This window comes from Cydia splendana, chromosome 14 (genome assembly GCF_910591565.1).
Source record: "Cydia splendana chromosome 14, ilCydSple1.2, whole genome shotgun sequence".
Taxonomy (NCBI): Eukaryota; Metazoa; Arthropoda; class Insecta; order Lepidoptera; family Tortricidae; genus Cydia; species Cydia splendana.
Genome location: NC_085973.1, coordinates 5,414,201 through 5,428,606, shown reverse-complemented (window position 1 = coordinate 5,428,606; position 14,406 = coordinate 5,414,201). Strand labels below are relative to the sequence as shown.

At 38.9% G+C, this 14,406-nt stretch overlaps 1 protein-coding gene across 1 annotated transcript in view; it reads left to right on the top strand.

Annotated features, from left to right (window-relative positions):
• Window positions 1–331: 331 nt before the first annotated feature.
• The window catches only part of LOC134797098 (hormone-sensitive lipase), a 33,883-nt gene continuing 19,808 nt past the window's right edge, over window positions 332–14,406 (top strand). Inside the window, exons 1-3 of the mRNA XM_063769317.1 lie at window positions 332–522; window positions 598–900; window positions 11,575–11,732. Of these exons, the coding sequence (XP_063625387.1) occupies window positions 598–900; window positions 11,575–11,732 (461 nt within the window). The 5' untranslated portion in view covers window positions 332–522. The remainder of the gene's footprint in view (window positions 523–597; window positions 901–11,574; window positions 11,733–14,406) is intronic.

Sequence of the window (14,406 nt, the reverse complement as noted above, 5' to 3'; positions counted from 1 at the left end):
AAATATTTATAGTCTGTGGTGTGGAGCGAAAAGTGGACGCCAATTATTGGGCTGTACATTCTTGGGTTGAGCAATCCCGGGTCGAGCATTCTCGGTACGGGCCAATAATATGCGACCAATATTCGGCGTCCACTAAATGGATTCGTATTATTGGGTCGTGTATTATTGGGTTGAGCGTTATCAGGGTGTACAAGCTCGGTCCGTGCCAATAATATGAAGCCACTCTTTTAACAGGGCAGTAGTGTACAACCCAATAATACGCATCCAAAAAAGTGGACGCCAATTATTGGGCTGTACATTATTTGGTCGTGTATTAACCGGACTCGTTTTGCCTTGACTCGTTCGTCGTTCGCTCGTGCCATAATTGACGTAAGAGAGCACTGCGAAAAGGCGAAGTATTCGCAATTTCGTCAATTAACTCCATTACCAATAATGAACAGCTGTATAACCAATAAAATTGGTTGACAGAAGCTCAACAAAATTGTTACACAATGGCAGTAACCTCACATCGCGGCGGATTCTGTAATTATTCAGTCAATAGTCAATATCATGCATAACAAATAATTGCTTGTGGTGTTTATATTAAAATCTTTGCAGATGAAACTGAAGTTGTTTAGTCACGGGGCGCGCGGGATCGGTTACGGCTTGGTGAAGTATTCGAAATACTCGAAGATGTCGTTTACGGAGTCTCCGGCAAAAGCGGCGTTGTGCTGCGAGGAGACGGCGGACGGGGCTCCACCGTCGTACGCGATGTACGAGGCGTTGAAGGACTCGTGCCAGAACAACGCGACGTTCTTCCAGCCGGACGACAGTGAGAACGGCCAGCGGTTGTACCAGGGGTTCATGACGCTCATAGATCACATAGATACTGTTTGGCCGTTGGTGGATCATGTGCGCAAGGTAAGCTCAAGCTTAACTTCTTATATATTTATTTCCTGGTCCTAAACAAGCTCAGGGTCTGCTCATATACATGGGTGTGCAACATTTTAAGATTATAATATAACATGATTTTTCTAACTCATAAAATATTTTACTAAGTCTGTGATTTACACACAATTTTATCTAGAGATATTGGTTTATTTTCTCAAAAGAATAACAATACATAAATTCACTTCTAGCCATGAAAAACAGTAAAAACAATCAGTGCTTAATTTACTAACTGGCTGAACTTTCAGCTGGTGCAACTCAGCAGAAATGTAAGAATTTAAGGTAAAAACAATGAAAGTATAGCGCGGTAGACCCGTTTGTATAATTAAATATGAGATGACATGCCGACAACAAAATGCAGTTAAAAAATTCTTGCTCTCTGTTGCTGGCAACTATCCTAGTCTGTTTGATGAAGCTGTTAAAACACTACTTACTTTCCTTCAGTACCTCATACCTGTGTAAGGGTGGTATTCCACCATTGCGTCTCACTCTCTCCTTAAGCAAGATGTGAGATGCAAATACACATTGGACCAAGATATTGGACAGATGGAATACCACCCTAAGGTCAGATTTTCAGCATTGATTATGTGGTTCCCGAATGTGGCAGTTTTTGTTAGGTGGGTCAGAGCCCAGTCAACTTTGGGAACTACTGCAATATTGAGAAAAACATGCATAACCAGATCATAAAAGTATTGCTGCTAGGAGTGCACTGCACCATATGATGCAGATATGTAGTATGTTTCAAAATTTCTAAGAACACCAGCATAGTATTACAGCGCGAGTCATTTTACAGTCCAAGGAAGACAGTAGGCACTGTTAAGGGGCTCCCCCACGCCAATGACCTTCGATCTGAATCCCTTAGTTTTCTAATGTTTTTTGTAGCTTATCATATTAACAACAACGGCTTTAAGCAATATAGTATCCCATATTTACTTTAAAGTTCATTGTCTTCGAGATATTTGGCATCATAGTTGAACAATTTTAGGCTAAAAAACTGGTTTTCTGGCCATAACTTTTGTGTTAATTAGTTTAAAATTAAAACCTTGGACACGATTTTCGAGACTTCAAAGACGAACCCAAATATGTAGATTTCGTACATGTAAGATCCTTCACTGCAAACTAGATACGAAAAAAGTGTTTTTTTAGACAATGTTTAAAAAAATTCATAAAAAAATAAGTATTAATTTTTTTCAAAATCCGGTGGACAAAACCGGAGATAAAAGATTGAAGAACCGATAACCGTTTGTCTTATAATTCTACCTGTAGTGCAAAAAAAGAAGATATGATTCAAAACTTGTCAAAAATCGATGAAAACCTCGGGTAGCCCCTTAAGGGTGGTATCCCATTTATCCAATTTCTTTGTCCAATGTGTGTTGCGTCTCACATTTTGCTTTAATGTGAGAGTAAGACGCACTGACTTTGGACAGGTGGAATACCACCCTAAGTCACAGAATTTCATGAGTGTCTGAAACAAGGGAACAGGTGGGAACTAGTGGGAAGTGAAAGAAAAGTTTAAGTAATTATGTGTTAGTCAATAGTATGCGAATTTTTATATCAAGCCCATGCATTATAATAATATAGTTATGTCATTACTGAAAGAAATTAGGAAATAGTAAGTTTGTTTTAAATATTCAACCAAATTTGAGCAAGCTTTATTTTTTGATAAGTGGTTACTGTTGGTAGCTTTTTAGTGGAGTAAACGAAGCAAGATGTTGTATGGAGACCCATGCATTAATTCCTCAGTCGATGAAATTTTGCTTGGTTATTGTATAGTATGAGCCGAAACTAACATATGAAATATCCAAAAAAAAAAACACTCCTAAGTTAGGTTTTTATACGTAAAAATACAAATCTGTTTATATATTGAACCGAGTAATTCCTCCGTCCAAAATTATTTTACCAAATAAGTTATTTGTATCAGCATGTGATACTAGAAAAAATCAAAAACTTTTGTCAAACATGAGAATATTTTTTTATGATAATTCCTTTTTTTGGTGCGCATTTTCATCGGAAAATTGCTCTGTCAATTTTTTCTTCTTATATGATCTTAGAATATAATTTAGCGTAGAGGGTAAGAAAATCCAAAAAAAATGCATACCCAAATTTATGTATTTTAGAACTGAGAGTGGAAAATTTCTCAGCCTGATTTCTTTTTAAATATATACTGAGTAGTCACGTATACACTTAAATCCAAAATATCCAAAAGAAATATCATCCAGGACACCGAAATTTTGGAAGCGAAGATAAATCCATCCCGCGGTTACGCAATAATGTACCGTCTTCCTTTAGCAGTTTAGTGCAGATTAGCGTCCTTGTGCTTCTAGCGGGACGATAATCCTTCGCTACATTTTTTAAATTTGCCGCCTTTTTCTACTGACAAGATTTGCTTGACCAAGTATATTTTACAAAAAAATTATTGCAGCTGTGGCAAAATTGTAGTAAGTTTTTTTGGTCTTGAATTACGTTTTTTAGTATAGAAAAGCAGCAAGCCGCCACCGCCGGGTAGTATAGGGCGAGGCGCGGCGCGCGCGCGGGCGGCGGCCGGTACCGCTCACACACCCCGCTTGTACTCCACTCCCTACACACTGTTCCCGTTATGTTTCGTTTTTAATGCGCTCGTTATTTTTTTGGATGTTTTTATAGATGAATGGAAAGAAAACTGTGAACTTAATTCAATAAATAAAATGGATAGAGAAATTTTCCACAGCGAGTAAAAAGGCAATTTCTGAAAATAGTATAGTTACATGGGAATTTTTTTGGATTTTCATTTTGTAGGTATAAAACGGCAATAAGCTGGCATTCCAGTGAAAAAATTAGACTGAGCAATTTTCCGGTCCAAGACACACCAAAAAATTATATTTTATTAATATTGGTATTTCTGCTGGGATATTTTTTTGGATATTTCATATATTGTTGCAATACGTTACATGAATATGTCCGGTGAAGAAAGTTTGAACGGAGCATTTTTCTGTAAAAAGAAATTAACGACTTGAGACTTTAGGTATTTACTTTAATTCTATTATTATTATTCTTTGGATATTTATACAATACTTATTATTTATTGATACTTTATCATACTGTATAGTTTTTTCTGGCTGAGGAATTACTGCGGGGTCCACTACCTTTATTTACTACATTATTTGTCTAAATTAGTAAATTAACAGGAGTCTTTACTTACAAATGTTTTTAAAGAGTTCATGTCCATCCCTTCATTTAGATATTGTAGATTATACGGCTCGAGTTATTTTTAGGGTCTTTTGATTTACGGCTCACTGCCTTTAAAAAGGGTTGATTATAAAATAACAACTCAATTTAAAAAATTTAGTATTGAAAATGGTGTTTCAAATAGTTAAGACATGAATTATTTTGATCCAAATTGGATTTGTCATGCATCCTGGTTTTAAGCATGGTGTCCTGGCCATATTTTAATATTTACCAGTTGCTTAACGGTGAAGGAAAACATTGTTAGGAAACCGGACTAATCCCTATTAAAGCTTAGTTTCCCCTCTGGGTTGGAAGGTCAGATGGATTAGAGAATTCTTGGGATTAGTTGCCAAGCAGACCCCAAGCTCCCTTGAGTCGTGGCAAAAACCCAGACAAGGTGAGGAAGATGATGAATAGAACTTATAAGAACAATAGACTTAACAGGGATGTGTCTGTTTTCCTCTTGGACAAACTTAAGAGCGCTCTTACAAGAAAAGTCGAAATAATGCAAAATTGATGATACTAGTCGACGAAATTCAGGACTTTGCGCTCATTATTAGAAACAATGAGTACGTGTTCCAGTACAAGCGTCTTCTTATCTTTATAAATATCGTTGTAAATATTAGAAAAAGGACTTATTAAATTAGTAATGATTTTTTTTCTGATGGTCGTTTCCGAAAAACCCCGTGAAGCACTGAATGGCGAGCTCTTATTTGGAAATGTTGAGAATTTTACTCTGCTAAACCTGGCTATTTTGTATTACTAATACCCTGTACTTTAGGCATATCAAACTATATTTTTCTTACATACCTTTGAGAAAGAGAAAATCAAAGTAAAACGAACTCGATTTTCTCTCCGAAACAAGTGTCAATTCCTACGAAAATCTACTTAATATCGAAGTCATTTTCATACTCAAGCAATCTGCAACGTTTGCTTATACTGTTGGTATACATTAGTGTTTATGAAATTCTACTATAATTTTTTGGCAATTTTTTGAAAACTACTCTATATTACCGATGACGCGCGCTGCGCCAGCTCAGTGCCGCGGCAGAGCTTGTAGAGGCAGGACGTGTGTCGGTCGGCTCCGCACATTTTCAACGGCGACGACGAGGTTTTTTATCATTGTGTGCGGCGGGCGCCGTGTAAAACGCTATACTGTGTGCGTGTAAACCGCAACGAGAGACTTTGATCCTAGCACCGTTTTTATAGTATTATAATTTATAATGGTACAGTTTAATAAACTACCGGACAGGATTAAAAATATTTGAAACGACCTGACATTCTATATGTATTTATTTGACTCAAGATAGTTTGACTCAGGGTCTGATGATGGAGCCGGATGGTGGTCACCGGTATCAATCAACCATGCAACTAAACCACTTCGTGTTTAGGCTCGTTTTATTCATCTCAACAAGATCTTTGACACAAGATAGTACTCAGGGTCTGATGATGGAGCCGGAAGGTGGTCACCGGTACCAATCAACCATGCAACTAAACCACTTCGTGTTTGGGCTCGTTTGATTCGGCTCAACAAGATCTTTGACTTAAGATAGTACTCAGGGTCTGATGATGGAGCCGGAAGGTGGTCACCAGTACCAATCAACAATGCAACTAAACCACTTCGTGTTTAGGCTCGTTTTATTCGTCTCAACAAGATCTTTGACTTAAGATAGTACTCAGGGTCTGATGATGGAGCCGGAAGGTGGTCACCGGTACCAATCAACCATGCAACTAAACCACTTCGTGTTTGGGCTCGTTTGATTCGTCTCAACAAGATCTTTGGCACAAGATAATACTCAGGGTCTGATGATGGAGCCGGAAGGTGGTCACCGGTACCAATCAACCATGCAACTAAACCACTTCGTGTTTAGGCTCGTTTGATTCGTCTCAACAAGATCTTTGACACAAGATAGTACTCAGGGTCTGATGATGGAGCCGGCAGGTGGTCACCGGTACCAATCAACCATGCCACTAAACCACTTCGTGTTTAGGCTCGTTTTATTCGTTTCTATAAGATCTTTGACACAAGATAGTACTCAGGGTCTGATGTTGGAGCCGGAAGGTGGTCACGGGTACCAATCAACCATGCAACTAAACCACTTCGTGTTTAGGCTCGTTTGATTCGTCTCAACAAGATCTTTGACACAAGTTAGTACTCAGGGTCTGATGATGGAGCTGGACTGTGGCCACGGGTACCAGTCTACCATGTAACTGAACCACTTCGTGTTTGGGCTCGTTTGATTTGTCGCAACAAGATCTTTGACACAAGGTAGTACTGAGGGTCTGATGATGGATCCGGAAGGTGGTCACCGGTACCAATCAACCATGCAACTAAACCACTTCGTGTTTGGCTTCGTTCGATTCGTCGCAACAAGATCTTTGACACAAGTTAGTACTCAGGGTCTGATGATGGAGCTGGACTGTGGCCACGGGTACCAGTCTACCATGTAACTGAACCACTTCGTGTTTGGGCTCGTTTGATTCGTCGCAATAAGATGTTTGACACAAGAAACTACTCAGGGTCTGATGATGGAGCTGATGATGATAGACAGGTACCCGTCGCCACCTTCGCGCTCCATCATCAGACCCTGAGTACTATCTTGTGTCAAAGATCTTGTTGAAACGAATAAAACGAGCCTAAACACGAAGTGGTTTAGTTGCATGGTTGATTAGTACCGGTGACCACCTTCCAGCTCCATTCATCAGACTCTGAGTATCACCTAGTGTCAAAGATCTTGTTGAGACGAATCAAACGATCCTAAACACGATGTGGTTTAGTTGCATGGTTGATTGGTAATGGTACCTTCCAGCTCCATCATCAGACCCTGAGTATTGTCTTGTGTCAAAGATCTTGTTGAGACGAATCAAACGAGCCCAAACACGAAGTTGTTTAGTTACATGATAGACTGGTACCCGTGGCCACCTTCCAGCTCCGTCATCAGACCCTGTGTATCTTCGTCAAAGATCTTGTTGAGACGAATCAAACGAGCCTAATCATGTTACTACATGGTTGATTGGTATCCGTGACCACCTTAAGCATCATCAGATCCTCAGTACCAGTTCGTTTTTAAACCCTCGTTGATACAAACTTTACAACCTATAGGTACCAAATGCAATGACGAAACATGTAAATAAGCGAGTAGGTACCTATAATTTCTTTCGAGTAATATACCTTCATAAGTACAAGTATGGGGCTATTCATAAATTACGTCGTTTCAAATGGGAGGAGTGGGGGGGGGGGGGTCTGGACATCGGATGATGGTAACATGACGTAGGAGGAAACAGATTCATCCGAAGCTTGATTTTTGGATGATTTGAGGGGTGGGGGGGGTCAAAAATCGTCAAAAATAGATGACGTAATTTATGAACAGCCCCTATGTACATTTGCACTGCATTTAGTATTTTCGTACTTACCAAATAACAGTTTTAGAACTTTAAAAGTTAAGTACAGTTAGTGTTGTTATGGTTGATTTCAATATGCTTCGCGAAGGATCAAGAATGTTTAATCCATCATTGTAGTGCGAGTGTGGTAGAAGGGATCGGCGTACTGAGCTCGCACGGCCTGCCGCAGCGCGTAAAATACCTAAACTCGCTCAACGCCGAAATGTAATAGCGCTCTTAATGGCTCCTCCACACGATGGGCCAACGCCGGCCACTCCAAGGGACGCATTTATGCGTTAGAGGGAGCAAGTGATATTGCTATCTCATTCTACCGCATGGTTGCATCCCTTGGAGTGGCCGGCGTTGGCCCATCGTGTAGAGGAGCCATAAGGTTTATAAATAAAATAAATACTCAGTCAATGACTCAACTGGTTCTTAACTGACACATGCAGTAGGCCATAGGTGATCTAATTAAGATAAAAAACTGTAGTAATTATGTTAATACAATTTATTACTACTGTTGTAATCTTGAGCTCATGTCAATGTTTTCACGTGTACTATACAGTATTATAGTGACAATGTACTAACTGTCTGGTTACTGATAAAAAAGGGTAACTAATCTCTTATACAGTGAAATTCGATAATCCGGCACTTTGATGATCCAGTATACCCAGTAATCCGGCACTAAATTGGGGTACAAATGAACATTCTATGTCCTAATTTACTATGTGCGCTTACATTATGTATTATATATTATAGCCTTATTTCAGAAAAGGTACATTTTTTTAAATACTATATCTACAGTTTTCCTTAATCTACATTCTACGGTAACCGCTTCTGTGTGCCTTTGGGCAAAGGCCTCCCCCAATCTTCTCCACTCTTCCTTATTATGAACTAATCTGGTCCATGTTTTTGTTTTTGTCCTTTCAGCCATGTCTTGGATTTCATCGGACCATCTTTTAAACTGCCTGCCTCTGTTTCTTTTGTGCCCTCTAGGGTGCCAGAGTGTTACAGTTTTGCTCCATTTTTCTCCTCCTCTAATAGTATGTCCAGCCCACTTCCATTTCAATATGCGCTTACATTATCACACTTCAATCTCTTTATAAATGGCTAAGTTCCTGACAACAGTAGAATTTTATATTAATTTAGTATCTTTGTTAAATGTATTTCCACAACATACTAAAAACACATCAAAATAATATGCTCTAATTTCCAGTAATCCGGCTCTCTTGTGTCAGCATTAGTACCGGATTAGTGAGGTTGTACTGTAACAAAATATTGTTACTAAAAAGCTATTTAGAAACGGAGCCTTATTGTAAAAACTTGTACTTTATATTTTGCTCAACAATATCGAAGATATATTCCAATCGTATATTGATATAGACAGTTTAGACACAAAAAAGCGCTGGTGGCCTAGCGGTAAGAGCGTGAGACTTTCAATCCGGAGGTCGCGGGTTCAAACCCTGGCTCGTACCAATGAGTTTTTCGGAACTTATGTACGAAATATCATTTGATATTTACCAGTCGCTTTTCGGTGAAGGAAAACATCGTGAGGAAACCGGACTAATCCCAATAAGGCCTAGTTTACCCTCTGGGTTGGAAGGTCAGATGGCAGTCGCTTTCGTAAAAACTAGTGCCTACGCCAAATCTTGGGATTAGTTGCCAAGCGGACCCCAGGCTCCCATGAGCCGTGGCAAAATGCCGGGACACCGCGAGGAAGAAGAAGAAGATATTGATATAGACAGTTTGTCATTTTGTGTTTATGTGATACGACCTTCAAGAATAAAACGTACTCCCATGTTAAAAGCCGGCAACTCACTTACAACCCCTCTAGTGTTGTGGGTGTCCATGTGCGACGGTAATCGCTTCCGCTCCGCTCGTTTGCCGCCCGTTTGCTTTAAATGTTTTTGTAATTATTCTTAATAATTTAATCTTTGCACATTGTGTAAACAAATGGTAAACAACGGGACTTTAGTCTCGACATTTATTAGCATTGTTTATTTAATTGTCAATTCAGGTGATTGACACCTACTTGATAAGATATAATGTAAACAATTACACACATGCTTGACTTACTTAGCCGTTACAAGTTCACGATTATTGTTTACTGAAACATATGTATACTCTGTATCTTTAGGTATTTAAATAATTTTTACATTTTCGGGTAGTTATAACATTTATTGGTTACCCAACCAAATACAAAACCACCTGGATCTATCACTGAACGACCTGACTTTAACCTACATTATTTGATCATGTAATGTTTTCGTCTACCCTCAACTGGCTTAATGAGACATTTCAGGGTAGATTTTGTTTACTTTTTTTTAAATACCTAAAGATACTGACTATAGGTATGGTACATAATTTGCATTGGTTATAGTTAAAACATTCCATAATGTCAATAGCCAGGGTGGAAAATGGGGACTAAGTTTGTATGGAGAAGCGGCCGTCCACTATCGTCTTAAAGACCCCGTGATTTTAATCCTTACCAGGGGCTCCCAAACTGTTCTACTGTGTAACTCCAAGGTGCCGCCGCGGTGCGCGGCGTTACATACCGCCGTGTGTTCCTAAACCTTAAGAAGGCATTTCGTCCGCGGCTAATCTTTGAAGCGCAGACTCGCAAATCACAAAGCCTGTCCAGATTAACATCCATTATTTTGCATATTATTGACATTTACTACCACACTGCTTTATTTATTTTCGTTCAGAGGTATTTGGGAAGTATTTTTTTGATGTTGTCCACATAAAAATGGTAGGAAACAAAACGAACGATATTTATGATCGGCGCGATGTGTGTCAATGCGAAATTTATTGTTGTCTGTGGTTTTGGCTGGTTGTCGTTTGAAATACGCCTTTGTGGCGATGGTCCAGTCGCGAGGTCGGGTGGCTTAAGCGCCAGATTAAGTGCGCGACGAAATGGTTGAGCACTTAAAAGGCTACAAAAAAAGGTTACATTCTTTCGAAAGTGCCGTTTATTGTGTTCTCTTAAATTCCTTTATTACTATCAAATTAAAAGTAAATCAAATTTGTGCTATAATATTTTTTATTGTGATGTAGGTCTACATTTTGACATTTTAACTCAGTATTTCTACAGCTAAAATAACTAATTCATTGCCATTTTAGGTTGGTAATCTAAATGGGTCTTAATTATTTGTGTCTGTGTCGGTTCTACTTATTACAGAATCTAGAATCTTTCCGTAACTCTTTCAGTAATAATGAAGAGTTCATGTTTCGGTAATTTTAATAATAACCAAGGTGTGTCTTGATAATGTCTAGATTGTGATAAAAAAATGGTTTTATGCATTTCCTTTATCTTGTACCACAATAATTTGAAAGTCACGAGCATCATACTATCTGGCAATGTTTAACTTAAATATTGACTTTATTCTGAATGTGTTACGGCAAAAAATAGAATGTATTAATTCCATCTGTTTATCACAAACTACAAATATTTTTCTGTTATACGTGCTGAAAGCGTCAACTTTCGGCAGGCTGCGCTAAACGAAGCTGCCGCTTTCCAATTCTGTCAAACAGAAAATAGTATACACCTGTAAATAAGAAAGACATTTCTTACTTTACTGCCCTAGGTGTAACTGTGTAATATACTATAGTTCGTTTTTTAGCATTAGAAAAAAGGTAAACAATTTTGACGTGTCTTTTTATTGAAAATGATAGAAAAACGCTTTTAAAAATTAGTTTATATTACTTATGAAAGCAAAAGAATGTAAATAGTCGTATATGATTTATAATTGTTACATATTTGCCGTGACTTATTTTAAAAAGTGTTTTTTAATAAAAAGACACGCAAGATCGCTTAATTCGCTTACCTTCTTTCTAATGCAAAAATAAACGGACTATACATAGGGGCTATTCATAAATTAGGTCATTTCAAATTAGGGGGGGGGGGGGGGTCTGGACATTGGATGACGGTAGCATGAAGTAGGAGGAAATGGGGTCATTTGAAGCATGATTTTTCAAAAATCGTCAGAAATCGATGATGTAATTTATGGACAGCCCCATATACCTGTGTACACCTTAATCCACAAATTTACTGTTCCCCAGGTAGCGCCGCAGTACGATTTCGACGCGACATCCCCCGGCAACGGTTACCGAAGTTTCGTCTCCGTAGTGGACTCCTGCGTATTGCACGGCTTGAAGCTGAGTCGGCAAGTTTGCACAGGCAGGGACGCCTTGCTGTTCCGGAAAGGGTATTTCGTTAGGTAAGCCTTTTCGCCGGAGTTTTTTTGTCTGAATTTCACGTGCTAACAATTTTTTTGTCGATGGTTTACTTTGACAATCAACTTTCGGCAAATTTTCATAATGATTACTATTCATCATCATCATCATCATCATATCAGCCAGAGGACGTCCTCTGCGGGACGGCCTCTCCCAGAGAGTGCCACAATGACCGGTCTTGCGCCACCCGCATCCAGCGGACTCCCACGACCTTTACCAGGTCGTCAGTCCACCTTGTGGGGGTCTACCCTCGCTGCGCCGTCCGGTACGTGGTCGCCACTCGAGAACCATTCCGCCCCAATGGCGATCGGTTCTACGGGCAACTACTACGGGTTACTATTATCGTGCTAGAATTATTGTTAAGTAGATTATTACTAGTGGCTCTGTGAGCTGTAGACCTCGCGAGCAGAGTTTAAAACTGAATAAATGTATGGTTCCGTTATTTTGAAGAATTTAGAGAATCTAATTTGACCATAAAAACTTAACTATCAATTGCTTACAAAATTCGGGAATTGGTTTAGATATGCGACCTGTAGAGTAGAACATATGGACATACGAAACAATTTTTGGCTAACAGGCCAATTCAAACTTACACTGATATCAGAAAGACATCTAACTGATGTCATTTAGTTATCGTGCATTTCACTCGTTCTTGTCCGTACATGTTTTGGCGCAAGCGAGACGCACGATGACTACTAAATAACATGATAAAAATATCATCCCGATGTCAGTGTACGGTCGATGCCCCTTAAGTATACACGTCGCCATACTAATTGTATAGAAAAGTGGATAGAGTTAGACCAAGAAAAGTCTGCAGAAGCAGAGATTTTGACAGCACACGCAGTGCCAATGTTATTTGTGCCAGTGTCAAAATCTCTGCAGACTTTTCTTGGTCTAACTCTACCTATGTTAGGAAACCAACATTACCTTTGAATTAACCTGTAAACTGCAACTAAGAAGCTTCGTGCGCGAGCGTGGCCCATAATTTCCGAAAATCATTTTTTCTTCGAGGCAATTACTCCGTTCTCATATTTTGCGTTGCCCATAATTTCCCGAAATCATTCATTCTCGGTAGCGATTACTCCGTTCCCATATTTTCCCAATGGTTTTCTTCCACAATCGCCTATTTTTAATATTTTTAAATTAATCTTTTCCTTATAGTTTTCGTTCTTTTAAATATCTAGGATAATATTTTCTTGTTACTGTATGTTAATAGTGTAGTAATTATATTTGTTACTTGTAGGTATTTCACATACAACAAATATCAAAAACACTAAAATTAAAACATAATCTAAAAAACTACAAGTAAAAAACCAAACGCTGTCAGCCAATAACTCTAACCATACCTATCTCTGGGAGCAGATTCGTTTTTAGGGTCATCAAAAAAAAATAACCCTAACCTACCTATCTCTGGGAGCAGTTTCGTTTTTAGGGTCATCAAAAAAAAAATAACCCTAACCTACCTATCTCTGGGAGCAGTTTCGTTTATAGGGTCATCAAAAAAAATAACCCTAACCTACCTATTTGAAAAAAACCTGGTTATTTTTACCACTAGCATTAAAAAAAAGAGAAAATATGGAGATAGAGAATATTTAGTCAGTGAAAAAAAAACCTACTGGTTATTTTAACTACTACTGGGATTAAAAAGAAAAGGGAATAAATTGAGAAAAGGAAAATTTAGTTTATGAAAAAATGTACACGAAAAATTAAATAAAGCGAAGAAATTCCACTGGGAAAAAATGAGAACGGAGTAATTGCCTCGAAGAAAAAATGATTTGCGGAAATTATGGGCCATTTTAGCGAGGCGATCCAAATTAAAAGGCTCAAAGTCTAACTAACATTATTGTCTAACTAACATTATTGTTAGTTAGACTTTGAGCCCGGGAAAGCGCAACGTACGAGCAACCTACAGCTAGTTCTAGCCCTAAGCAATGTTAATCCCTGCGATTTATGGATGGTGACCGCCCATGCTATAAACGTAAGTGGAAATTGACTCCTGGAACAGCCATGCCCTTGAACTAAAACCGCTAAAAAATGTTCAAACAAAAACTCAAACGAATACGCTTACCTCGCGCTTCGCGCTCGCTTGATCAATCAGCAATACGATGTTTAAGTGCAAAAAATAAATAAAAAAAATTGCATTTATTGGGGATCGAACCGGGTACCTATTCCCATATCCTTGCTTGTAAGCGTCTTTCCAACTGCGCTATGATAGCATTTAGATGAGCTGACGAAATTTGGTTACTTATTCTCGAGTAAGAATTTAAATATCTAATCTAAAGAGAATACAGTGTATAGGGGACGTGCATGAACTATAGGGGGCAGCACAGGAGCCGTCAGATCTTTGGCGCGAAGCGTAGATGTGTAGTTTATGATTCCGATGTAGCCCACGAGATGGCAGAACCTACTATGTACAAGGAAACGTACTTACGAGAACGGTAGATGGTAGCACTTGCTTTGGCAATGTACATGTGCACATATGTTTCCGATTCAGGCCACAACATGGCAGGCCCTCCAACGCGCACGGTCCCTATAGTGGGCGTGCGTGAACTATAGGGGGTAGCATAGGAGCCGTCAGATTTTTGGCGTGAGGCGTAAATGTGACGTTTATGCTTCCGATGTAGCCCACAAGATGACAGAATCTACTATGCATAAGGA